Source organism: Oryctolagus cuniculus, chromosome 7, assembly GCF_964237555.1.
Source record: "Oryctolagus cuniculus chromosome 7, mOryCun1.1, whole genome shotgun sequence".
Lineage (NCBI taxonomy): Eukaryota > Metazoa > Chordata > Mammalia > Lagomorpha > Leporidae > Oryctolagus > Oryctolagus cuniculus.
In genome coordinates, this window is record NC_091438.1 from 127,290,975 (window position 1) to 127,303,776 (window position 12,802).

At 50.3% G+C, this 12,802-nt stretch overlaps 1 protein-coding gene across 1 annotated transcript; it reads right to left on the reverse strand.

Annotated features, from left to right (window-relative positions):
- Nucleotides 1-305: 305 nt before the first annotated feature.
- LOC100346892 (aldo-keto reductase family 1 member A1) lies at nt 306-10,802 on the reverse strand. Its single transcript, XM_002715137.5, has 9 exons — nt 10,479-10,802; nt 5,805-5,894; nt 3,477-3,596; nt 3,176-3,327; nt 2,401-2,596; nt 1,911-2,110; nt 1,633-1,705; nt 1,408-1,494; nt 306-461 (listed from the first exon to the last, which is right to left on the reverse strand). The coding sequence occupies exons 2-9, from the start codon at nt 5,883-5,885 to the stop codon at nt 396-398; spliced, it is 975 nt and encodes a 324-aa protein (XP_002715183.2). The 5' UTR covers nt 5,886-5,894; nt 10,479-10,802; the 3' UTR covers nt 306-395.
- Nucleotides 10,803-12,802: the final 2,000 nt, after the last annotated feature.

The window sequence follows — 12,802 nt, forward strand, 5'->3', positions numbered from 1 at the left end:
CTAGCTCTGCCCTGACACCACACAACAGTCACTGACCAGATCTCTTTCCTGAGGTGACCAATTTCTGGCAGGCCTGATAATTCTAAGGCAACATGCAGTGCTAACAGCTGCCACGAGTGATTCTACTCCCCCAATATGCAACTTGAAAATGGAATTCAGCTGCCTGGATGGTCCCCCCAGAACCAAGAAAGTTGGGGAAGTTTGGGATTCAGAAGAAGGTGACCGCTGGCAGCCCTCGTCAGTCATCCATGAGATAAACGGCTTCCGTCCCAGGCTTGACCAGACAAATCAGATGAGTACCAGTGTGGATGCTCCACGGCTTTATTAACTCCCCTTTCTGGGGGTGGCAGGACCTCATAGCTGGAGAGCTGAAGGGGAGCTAGGATGCCAAGGGCTCAGTATGGGTCATTAAAGGGGTACAGAGGATGCCCCGCATCTCTGGGGACCCTCTTGCCATCCATCTGAAAAAAAAAAAAGAGGCAGACAGGTGACCTCATTAGCAGAAGCTGCACCAGCAAAGACTCTGGGCATCTCCCCCACAGCCTTCTGAGTAACCTCATCCGTGAGCAGCACTATAGCAGATGGCAGGGCCCCATCCTGGCCACAGGAAATACCACTTGGTACCAACAGCACTGCAGCACCACACCCAAGCCTGGTACTAGCTGTTCCTGCCCCTAAGAGTTTGCCGTCATAACTGGGACCAGGTGCCCAGGAATTTTTTATTTCCTTACGTGCCGCAGCCTTCAGTCCCAACCTAACTCCTACAGAAAGGTCAAGAATGGGATCGGCAATGTGGCACAGAGGGTTAAGCTGCCACTTGGGATGCCCACATCCCATAGAGTGGCAGGAGGGAGTCCTGGCTATTCCATGCTTCCAATCCAGCTCCCTGCTAATGCACCTGGAAACAGTCGATGATGGCCCGAGTACTCAGTTTCTTGCTACCCATGAGGGAGACCCACATAGAGTTCCAGCTCCTGGCTTAAGCTGGCCTAACCCTGGCTATCACTGATCCGTTAAGTGAATCAGATGGCAAAAGACAGATTCTGTTATTCTGCCTTTGAAATAAAAAAAAAGCCCACAATTGTCTTATGGGCTCAGCATATCATTCACTGCCAACCTACTGTGTGTCAGGAACTGGGTCCCTTTTACAGGTTGGAAGCTGAACTTGGAGAAGCTAAATACCTTGTTCAAGACAACATAACACTGAGGAGCAAGACTGGGGCTCTCAGATTGGATGCCTTACTCTGAGCCATAATAATTCTCAGAAATCAAGGCAAAGCAGAGAACATCAAATCCAGGAGAGCAAACCCAGAAACATGATCCTGTCCCTCCCACAACCAGCAACCAGAGGCCAGATCCCACCCAAACCTCCAATTCCCTGCCTCTCAGGAGTGAATCCATCCTCACCACAATCATGGGCACGATATAGCGCCAGTTTCTGTTCAGGGCATCCAGCTGCTTCATCTCTTCCGGGCTAAAGGTGAAGTCAAACACCTAGGAGAGGGGAGTGGGGTCAGGACAGCCAGCCTTGAGGGTGGAGCAGGCGTTCACAGCCCTGCCGTCTTCCCTAGGCAGATGGGGGCCAGAGTGTGCCCCAAGGGGCTGAGGACCACAGAACCCCTTCCCAGGTACCTGGATGTTCTGCAGGATGCGGGAAGGAGTGACACTCTTGGGGATGCAGATTACTTTCCGCTGGACCTGCCACCTAAGTGGGCGATGAGGGCAGATGAGGAAGAAGTCAGATTCCTAAGAACACTTTGTCCTCCACGGAGCCTTTGCAAAGCTCCTGGAGCACCTGGCCCTGTGGAATGTGAACATCCTAACCCTCAAATAAGGACCCTCAACCCTTGCCTCAAACCCCAGAGTTTTTCTCCTCAACCACAGCCGCTTCTCCCAAGAACACCACGCACCTGAGCAGGATCTGGGCTGGTGATCGGCCGTACTTTTCAGCCAGTGCCAGGACCACGGGTTCCTCTAGCAGAACAGGCTCATCAGGATCGCGCCAAGCACGGTCAGAGGAGCCCAAAGGGCTGTAAGCAGTCACCTCCAGGCCACGTGCTTGGCAGTGGGCAATCAGCTCGTTCTGAGCCAGGTATGGGTGGCATTCCACCTGAAACAGGAACAAGCCATCACGCAGGGTGGCTACACACAGCTGCCTGGCCCCACACATGTCAGGAACCAGCTCCAGTGCTGATCTCCCACCTCCCCTCAGCTTGCTCGTCCCACCATGTTCCACTGGCAATTCCATCATCTCCATGGCTTCAATGCCCATCTTTACAGAGGACTTCTGCACCACGTTTCTGACCACTTGCTAACCACCCCACTAAGGACACCAGCTCCAGCTCACTCAAGTGCCTGTGCACATAACACTGCAAGGCACCACTTGCTGGCTGTGCTCACCTGCAAGACGGCGGGGCGCACTGAGGCCACGCTGAGCACATCATCGATCTGCCGACTGTTGAAGTTGGACAGGCCCAGTGCCCGCACCAGCCCCTTAGCCACCAGCGCCTCCATTGCTTTCCAGGTCTCCTTGTAGTGGATGGAATCATAGCGCATAGTCCCATCGGCATTCTTGGGGAAGGGGTTGTCTCCCCGTCTATTGAAAGACACACCCATAAGTATGGGCACCAATGCCAGGCTTCTGCCCTACCTGCCTCTGTCCCACACCCCAAGCCCAGAGAGGACAAAGGGCCAAGAAGCAGGAACAGCTGTGCTTCTGCATCCTGCAGCTCATCATGCAGGCGTCACATCTACACGGAGCTTGCACTGCCTCCTCTGCTCCCTCGATCCACTTTCTCTTCGAGGAGGAATTCCTTCTTACCTCCTCGCTCCCCAGGAGTTATCTGCTATGCCAGCCTTCCTCCTGTGCCGGCACAGTGCTGATGGCAGGCTCCTCTCAATCCCCCTGTTGGGACTGACTCATCACAGAAACCCCAGGGCCTAGCTCAACAGAAGCCTCAATGAATAGGGGAGAGGAAGGACCACTTGTGCACCAGGAGAAGCTCCTGGTTCTATAGCTAAGCTCCTGACTATAGCAGAGGTCCTACTACCAAGCTGCTCGGCTTGCTACACAGATGAGTGGTCCTCTACAGCTTTGCTGCCCTGCTCACTGTACATTACTACCAGATCCCACCAACCCCCTGACTCCCCAGATGAAGGCCCTGGCAAGGCTCACTCAAAAGCATGAGGCCAGTGCATCAGGTACAGGTCCAGATACTCCAGCTGGAGGTCGGCCAGTGTCTTCCGGAGGGCAGGCTCCACATCCTCAGGGTGGTGCTTGGTGTTCCACAGCTTGGATGTCACAAACAGCTCCTCCCGGGGCACTGCCTGGGATGAGAACAGCCGAGGGCACCCGTCTCACCTACCTGCACCTCTGGGACAGAATCCACTGGAAGCTGATGCTGCATTTCCCCAGCCAGGCCCCAGCCCCAGCCTCTGGGTTCTTCACCCCGATCCTCTGTAGCCCCACTGCTCACCTTGCCGGGTCCTACGTTCTCCTTCAGGGCCTCGCCAATCTCAGCCTCGTTTCCGTATGCAGTAGCACAGTCAATGTGGCGGTAGCCCACGCTAAGGGCATATTTAATCGCTGCCTTAACCTGTCAGGTCAGAGGAGAAGTCTATTCTGTTGATCTGCCCCAAAAACTGCACCTGCCCTTCCCTCCCCACCACCAAGGATTACAAATAAGGGAGCAGGCGTGTGATTACTGACGTCATAAATAAGAGTGTCAATTTTTAAATTAACAACAGGAGTCACTGTACACTTGCTCCTCATGTAGTATCTCTGTCCTTAATGTGTTATACTATGCAAATTAATGGTAAAACTACTACTCAAACAGTACTTTATAATTTGTGTAACTGTGTGGGTGCAAACTATTGAATTCTTAGTATATACCAAGTTGATCTTCCATATATAAAGGTAATTGAAAATGAATCTTGATGAAGAATGGGATGGGAGTGGTAGTGGGAGATGGGATGGTTGCAGGTGGGAGGCAGGTTATGGGGGAAAAGCCGCTATAATCCAAAAAGTTGTACTTTCAAAATTTTTATTTATTAAATAAAAGTTAAAAAAAAAAAAAAAAAAACAAGGGAGCAGGACTATACCAAAGCCATTCATGCCATGCGGTAAGATGAAAGATGGTTCTGGTCCCAGGGTCCATCCTCTTTGGATGCTGCAAATTTTCATTCTGCCTCTACCCTCCCAGCCCACATGGTGCGATACCAACAAGCCATGAGAATCTGACCCAGCAAAAACTAATAATATTTCCCAGCATTTAGCATATATCAAGAGATCGATTGATTCCAACTAGAAGATCCCAAGCAGCTGAGGGAAAGAAATAGGAAAAAGGTTGTGGCTATCTGTCCACATCACATCTAGGCTAAATCCCAGACAGAAGAGGCTGCTCTGCAGCTAGCACCGCTCCCAAACTTCATAGCCAAATCTGTTTTAACTCTGACTCAGATTTCCAAGGACTAGAGAATAGGAAATGCCCATCCCAAGTGGAAACTAAACCTCATAGCTAAGTTAACCATAAAAAATCAGGTCTCAGGGCAGGCATTTGGGGCAGTTTTTAAGACTTTGCTTGAGACACTTGCATACTGGATCCAAGTCCCACCTCTGCTCCAGAATCCAGTTGATGGTTAATGCATACCCTGAAAGGCAGTAGGTTATTGGTCCAGTCACCTACTGGGAGACCTGGTTTGCGTTCCCAGCCACTAGCTTTTGTCTGACCCAGTCCTGGCTGCTGTAGACCTTTGAGGGCTGAACAAAAGACTGGGAGATCTCTCTCTCTGTATTTCAAATAAAAATAAATAAACAAATAAAATATAAAGCAGGTTCTATTCCCAGGATCTCCTTGTTTGCATATGTCTATACCAAGGAAAGTAACCATTTTTTTTAAACATCCCTTGAGCTAAGACTTTGAAATAGCTACTTATTAGTTATGTAAGTTTATAATCACCTCCATTTAGTAAGCTGTCCAACAAAATCCAAAATATTAACCATCTGGTTCATTAAGAAAAAGTATGCTGGCCGGCGCCGTGGCTCACTAGGTTAATCCTCCGCCTTGTGGCGCCGGCACACTGGGTTCTAGTCCCGGTCGGGGCGCCGGATTCTGTCCCAGTTGCCCCTCTTCCAGGCCAGCTCTCTGCTGTGGCCAGGGAGTGCAGTGGAGGATGGCCAAGTACTTGGGCCCTGCACCCCATGGGAGACCAGGATAAGTACCTGGCTCCTGCCATCGGATCAGCGAGGTGCACTGGCCGCAGCGCGCCGGCCGCGGTGGCCATTGGAGGGTGAACCAATTGCAATGGAAGACCTTTCTCTCTGTCTCTCTCACTGTCCACCCGGCCTGTCAAAAAAAAAAAAAAAAAAAAAAGTATGCTAGCCTTGGTCTATACAGTTGACCAAGGTATTCTGCAAAGCTTGACAGCTGCTACATTCCTAACACCGGATGCACTAGGGACAAGCCCAGGCCTCAAGGAGCCCAGTGTGGGAGAGGAGACGTGCTCACGGCACAGGGTGCCAAGTGAGTATTAGGACTCATAGCACTGTGAGACCCAGGGAATGTGTCCCTCCTGTGCCCTTGGCCCTGCTGTGCGCTCAGCCCCTCCGATGTCACCTGAGGAAGCCAAGGGCTCAGTGTCAGCCCCTTCTTCCCTGATCTCTTCCCACCACCCTCCAGCTGCATCCCACTAGAAGTAATTATGGGGGGAGGGCGGGGCTGCTGAGGCAGAAGGCAGGATTCCTCCACCAAACCCTGCTGTTCCCTAGCACAGGCCAAGTCCCTCTCCTCTTCCCCCAGCCTCACCTGGCCAGGCTCACTCTTCCAGGTGCCCAGACCAATTAGGGGCATCTTCTGCCCAGTGTGCAGTATGACACAGGAAGCCATCACTGTCCCCTGAAACAGATGGGAAGAGAATGGTGTAGGGGTTAGTGCTACTGTCTGAGCCTCAGCCATGTGCTGGCCAACATCGCTACAAAACATGGGTCTGGAAGTAGATAGGGAAGGGAAGACCTTGATTCTGGGTAATGAATTATAGATAGATGAAAATTTCCAACTGAACAAAGTTAAATGATTGAAACAAACATCCCCCTTTGGAAAGCCTCCATATGGGGCATGGGGTGGGCACTGGCATTTAGTCTAGCACTTAAGACACCTATGTCCCATATTAAAGTTCTGGGCATGATTTCCAGCTCTGGCTGATGACTCCACCTTTCTACCAATATAGACCTGGAAAGCAGCAGTGATGGCTCTTGTAATTGGGTTTGTGCCATCCAGTGGGAGGACCTCGATTGAGTTCCCAGCTCCCAGCTTCAGCACCAGCCAGCTCTGGCCATTGTAGGCATACAGGGAGTGACTTAGTGGATGGGAGCTCTCTCTCTCCTTTCTGCCTCTCAAATAAATAAAATAAAAATGAGGGGTACATATAGTTGTGTAGCAGATTATACATCTTCTTGAGACACCCACATTCCATATCAGATTGCCAGTGGGAGTTCCAGCTACTCTGCTTCCAATCTAGCTTCCTGCTAATGCATCCTAGGAAAGCAGTACACCCATGTGCTACTCTGGGATGTAGCTGCTATCTCCTGGCTTGGACATGGCCCAGCCCTAGCTGTGTGGACATCTGAAGACTGAACCAGGGGATGGAGGATATCTCTCTCTCTGTTGCTTAGCCTTTTAAGTAAATAAAAATTAACATATAAAATAAATGAATAAATTAAAAGAACTTTCCAAATGGCCCAAGAATACTTATTATGTTTAGCAAAGTTGAATATGCCAGGTCTTATGCTAAATCCAAGTGATATACATTGAAATAGGTTAATTGCCTTCCTTGAGGGAGAAAGTGAACAGATACTTTCAGCACAATTTGAAAGAGGTTTGACCAGAATCTGCATGGGGGCTGCACAAAGACTACAGAAAAGAGTAACCAGCAGGGCTAGTGTTCTGGTATAGTAGGTTAAGTCTCCACTTGTGGCAGCAGCAGCCCAAATGGGCGTTGGTTCAAGTCTCGATGCTTCTTTTCTGATCCAGCTCTCTGCTAATGGCCTGGGAAAGCAGTGGAAGATGGCCCAAGTGCTTGGGCTCCCGCACCCAAAGCGGAGACCTAGAAGAAGCTCCTGCTTCTGGCTTCCGATGGCCAGCTCTGGCCACTGTTGCCATTTGGGGAGTGAACCAGTGGATGGAAGACCTTTCTGTCTGTAACTGCCTCTCAAATAAATAATAAATAAATCTTTAAAAATATATATAAAACCTCAGCTTCCCAGTTCTGAAAGGACATGTGATAAAGTAGGCAATAAAACAAAGTTACTCATCTTTCTTAACACTTTTGACCCAGGAAGAATTTTATAGTCTAGGATAACCTAGTAACAGAAATCACTCTTTCTGCTACAGCAAAAACAAAACTGCTTAAATCTGGCCAGTAAATCACAGATAGCTGAGGGCAACACTCTTTGTAACCAAACTGCTCAGGGGTCAAGCAACCATGTTCTGGACTTCACAGGTGCGAGCTGGTGGCCTGCTGCCAACAGGGTCTGGCTGGTTTCCAGGGCTTGATGGCCTCACAATAAACTGTTTTCCAGCATGCAAGAGAGAACTCTGAAATTACAGCTGGGATAAGAGTTCAAACAAAAGCCTCCCCTACAGAGGGGAAAAGGAAGAAATCTAACTACTGATTCTTCCTTTCTTTTGCAGGTGAAAGTGAAAACCAAAAGGGGTGGGATTTTTGGAGCAAAGAGGGAAGAAGTCCTAAAAAGACCATCAAAGGACAAAAACTTCCAAGGGGGTAATGGAGGGATGGCAGCAGCAGGCTGATGTTTCTCTTTGGGATGAGGTCATTCTTTGCCTGCTCAACCTAAAACAACAGCTTTCCAGGCTGCTCTTCAGTGAACAGACACCAGGCCTGGGTTTGCCAGGAAGCACCTGCTGCATCTCAGGCAGCATCAGAAACCCTCGCATTATCTTGAGGTGTCAAGTGAGAAGCCAGGAGTGCGGCAGAGAAGAGTGCAGGATCAGGTCTCAGGTTCTATCACTCCCAACTCAGTGTCCAGGTTCCTTCTCCTGAGGTTCCGCCTTCCCTTCTCAGAGAAGGGCTCCAAGGTGCTGCCTACATGCACGGAACCCAGAGACCCACAGACTGGGGCAGCAGCGTTTATGAGTGCTCCTGGCTGCTGGGCTTTTCCTCCACATCCCGCAGATGCTGTGTCCCCAGGAACTTTGTCCCAATTCTCTTCTCACCTTGTGGTTGAGTTCAGGTCTTTGGTTACTACCTGAAGCCCTGATTCTTCCCACTCTAGCTCCGTACATTCAACTCACATCCTGCAAGTATCTGAGACTCAACAAGTCCAAAATTCTACTCCTCCAATCCAGCAGCAGCAGGGACACGCATTTGGCCCAGTAATTAATATGCTCAAATCAGAGTGCCTGGGTTTCAGTCCCAGCTCTGGCTTCTGATTCCAGCTTCCTGCCAATGGAGACCTCTGAAGGCCACCGATAGTGGCTCATGTGGTTCAGTCCTTACCACCCATGTGGCCTGTCTTAACTGAGTTCCCAACTCCTGCTCCCAGCTTCAGTAGTCCCTAGTCCTGAGCATGGGCATGAACTAGGAGCTGGGAGCCCTCTCTCTTTCTATCTCTCTGCCTCTCATATTTAAAAAAGAAAAAAAAAAAATCAGCAGCAAGGAAAATGCAAAGCAAACATTTCAGGCTCTGGGGTTACACAGCTCCGCTGTTCAAGCGGTACTATATAGAAAGGACTCTGCACGGTGCCTGATTTATGCCCTCCTTTCTGTATATTGCACAGTGTCACCAAGAACCCAGGGTTCAGATAACAAGTATTAAAGCAAACCAGACAACAAGTTCACAACATAATCCATGAGGGCTTCAAAAAAAGTTATCTAAAGAAAGTATTTTGCAGTTCCCTGAGGGATCTGAGTGTTATCTGATGATCTGGTAGGCAGTGGGGGAGAAAACTGTGTCTTCTGTATGTAAAGCAAGCCTGGAAAACCACCTTAAGTTGGTAATACTGGTGCACATTTGGGCTGTTTGGCTGGGTTAAAAATACTGTTAATATTATAAATATAGAAAAAGACAGTTTGATTTAAAACATAATGTAAGACTTAAGACTGTAATAATTATTCCCAAACTTCTTGAAAATAGGAAAATTCAAAAACATATTTCCTAAGTCTGTGTCAAGTCCATCCAGATGTACCTGCACTGTCACTGCCCTAGCTCTCCTCACCAAATCCCTTACCCAAATCATGATCTCTCTGCTTCCAGAGTGGCCCGTCTCCCCATGATCCATTCACAAATGCAACCACGTGACTCCTGTGCTCAAGTTCCTTGGCAGTTCTCCCCTCCCCTCAGGAGAAAGTCCAGATTCCAAAGCCCGCCCCGGCCCCATTTTCCAGACTTGCAGCACCAGCACCAGGTAATGACTGCAGGTTCTCTACACACTCTCCCTTCCCAAATCACAGACCTCCAGGCCAACCACCTCTTCTTAGCTGGTGCATATCACTGAGGTGTTTGTCTGTGTGTATACCTATACCTTGCACACACTGCTACATTTCGCCATATATTTCCTACAAAATTTGGTACTCTGAGGTCAGGGTCTGCCACCTATCAGACTCTGTCACTCCTAGAGTGCCTAACCACACATGCACACACATACATACATGTGTATCCATTCATGCAGACACATACAGCACACAGAGGCTGTAAATGGGGAGATGGAGCTTAGCCAGCTGGACGGGTATTTGAGGAAGTCACTGATTCACTTTTTTCCTTTACTCCTTGGGAAATCAGTAAAGAATCATGTCTGCAAAACAAAGCACTTCCTTAATCAGCAAAAAAATAAAATAAAAAATAATAAATTCCAGCGCACCAGACAGGATCATACTGAGATTGCCCCAGTAACAGGCCTGGTCAGAACCGTCAAGGCCGTTCTAGGGGGTCCTGCAGCCCTGAGGACGGGCAGTCTGAAGGAAGCAGGAACTCATAGCAGCCCCATCCAGAGAAAGTTGGGATCCCGGCCTAACAGAGCTCTGCGGCATCAGAACAATAAGCCCCATCTTTCCTAGACCCAACGCAGGCGCCCAAGAAGCAAATTCTCCACTCTCGTCCCCCTCAGTTCGTGCTACTATCTGGGAAGCATCCGTGCGCCTCCATAGGAAAACCAGAGCAGAGCGCTTGGAAAAACCGTGGAGGTGAGCAAACAGGAAGATGCCCACGGGAACTCACAGAGCAATACTGGGAGCCAGGCGCCCGCCAAGCTTTCAGTCCTCACCCTTACTACAGCTCTGACGCGGGAACGCACTTAACCGCTGAGGAACTGAGGCTCAGAGAAACTGAGAAGCCATCGGAGACGCAAGAGACGAGCTCAAACCGGAACCCACGTCTGGCCGCCCCAGGGGCCGCGCGCTCCGCTGTGAAGGAGCCGGGCTCTCGCCCGCGGGAGGAAGACGGGCCGGCGGCACAAGAGACTCACCTCGGCACGCGCACAGAGCGAGCGCACACGACCGTGACCTGGGCTCAATCCTGCACCCTGCCGCGTGGCCAAGGGGCTTCAGCTTAAGTCTGGCGGTGAGGAGGAAGCTCCACCCTGAGGGAGGGCAAGGGGCCGGGCACCCCGCATCACGCGCAGGGCGGACCCCGCCCCATTCCCGCCCAGCCTCCCCGGGAAGGAGCCGAGGGCTTGGAAGGCGTCGCTGGGAGGCTGCCCCATCCCCTCCCCTGAGCGCCAGATGTCGGACTGGCCGGAGCTCGGACATTCGTTTGACCGCGAGCGTTTGCAGAATTTAGGGTCAGAGGAAAGACGGGGTCGCCGGTCACGTGAGTGTCGCTGGCTGGCCCACAATGCACTGCGCCGGCGCCCTAGACCGGAGAATTCCTTGTACTTCCCTAGCCGGGAGAGCCCTGGCCAGGTTGTGTGTGTGGTTTCTGCCCTCGGATTCCCTTCGTAGAGTCGAACCGGTGGAGTTCTCAGAGTTCACCCAAGTTGACCCAGTTGTTTAGTTGAGGCAAACTGAGGCCAAAGCGCAGTCACAACACGAAGAAAGACCGCGGGGTCTCCAGGCTCCAGATCCTAGAAGGTTCCTGGTCTCTGTAGGAACCATGGACCCCGGCCGTGCGTTTGTTCCAGGCCTGGAGGCAAAGAGTTCATCAACGTGGTTTTATCCAGATCACACAGCAGCCCTGGATGAGGAACACACTTTATTATTTTTATTTCTTGTAAGCCTTTTTTACTGTGGTACGGAATACCTGCAGAAAAATATAAATCATAAAATGGACATAGGTATAGATTTTTTTTTAACAATGTAACGCCTGTCACCAGCACATCTAACGTCTGTGACTGAGGTCTTCATGATCCATTTTACAGATTGAGCAGAGATGGCTGGTTAAAGGTTAACGCTGTTTATAACTTGCCCAGAAGTCACACACAGCTATTAAATTGATCAGAGATTTGCAATAGCCTTTGCCGACCTGGGCTGTGAAGTCCATTGCATTTATATGCTTGGGTTGTCCCATGCAGCTCTATCTGTATTCCCTCACTACTCACCCAGCACCCAGTGGCACTCCCCCCCCCCCACCTTAGGATTACTCCTCAGCATTTCCCAACATAAGCGCTGTCCTGTTGGACCACATGTTCAGAGTGTCGTCTAAGACACAGATCCAGCTTATGGGATCAGAACAGGACCCCTCAGGCACATCTTAGCCAGCAAAGACCATCAGCAAACACAGCGTTGTGTATCCCCTTTCACTGTTTCCACCATCTTCTGCAATGTCTGATGGACTCCAGTTGTTTTTCTGCTGAGTCTTTTTTTTTTTTTAATTAATTTATTTATTTGAAAGGCAGAGCTATGGAAAGAGAGACAGAGAGATACAGAGAGAGGGAGAGTCAGAGATCTTCCATCCACAGGTTCACTCCCCAAATGTCTGCAATGGCTAGAGCTGGGATGGTCCGAAGCCAGGAGTTTCTTCCCATTCTCCCACGTGGGTGCAGGGTCCCAAGTTCTTGGGCCACCCTCCACGGCTTTCCCAGGTGCATTAGCAGGGAGCTGGTTGGGAAGTGGAACAGCTAGGACTTCAATCAGCGCCCAGATGGGATGCTGGTACTATAGGTAGTGGCATTACCTGCTGTACCATAGCACTAACCTCAAATAAATACATTTTTAAAAAAATATTTCCATTCCCTCAAATACCAAAGTCCAAACTCAGTTAAAAAAAAAGGGGGGGGGAGAGTATCATTTGATCAAGTGTGTAAAAAAAAGGGGGGGCTGGTACTGTGGTGTAGTGGGTAAAGCTATCGCCTGTAGTACTGGCATCCCTTGTGGGCACCGGTTCAAATCCCGGTAGCTCCACTTCCAATCCAGCTCTCTGCTATGGTCTGGGAAAGCAGTAGAAGATGGCCCAAGTCCTTGGGCCCCTGCACACCATGTGAGAGACCTGGAAGAAGCTCCTGGCTTCAGCTCAGCTCAGCTTTTCCATTGCGGTCATTTGGGGAGAGAACCAGCGGAATGGAAGACACCTCTCTCTCTCTCTCTGTAATTCTGTCTTTTTTTTTTTTTTTTTTTTTGACAGGAAGAGTGGACAGTGAGAGAGAGAGACAGAGAGAAAGGTCTTCCTTTTCCATTGGTTCACCCTCCAATGGCCACTGCGGCTGGAATGCTGCTGCCGGCACGCTGCGGCTGGCGCACTGTGCTGATCCGAAGCCAGGAGCCAGGTGCTTCTCCTGGTCTCCCATGCGGGTGCAGGGCCCAAGGACTTGGGCCATCCTCCACTGCCTTCCCGGGCCACAGCAGAGAGCTGGAC

What these genes read in the sequence shown, in the direction of transcription:
- LOC100346892 (XM_002715137.5), bottom strand. Translation starts at nt 5,885, where the DNA reads ATGGCTTCCTGTGTCATACTGCACACTGGGCAGAAGATGCCCCTAATT. An exon ending in CCAGCCCAGATCCTGCTCAG is followed by an intron (nt 1,706 to 1,910) that starts GTGCGTGGTGTT and finishes TCGCCCACTTAG; the next exon opens with GTGGCAGGTCCAGCGGAAAG. An exon ending in GCATCCTGCAGAACATCCAG is followed by an intron (nt 1,495 to 1,632) that starts GTACCTGGGAAG and finishes CCCCTCTCCTAG; the next exon opens with GTGTTTGACTTCACCTTTAG.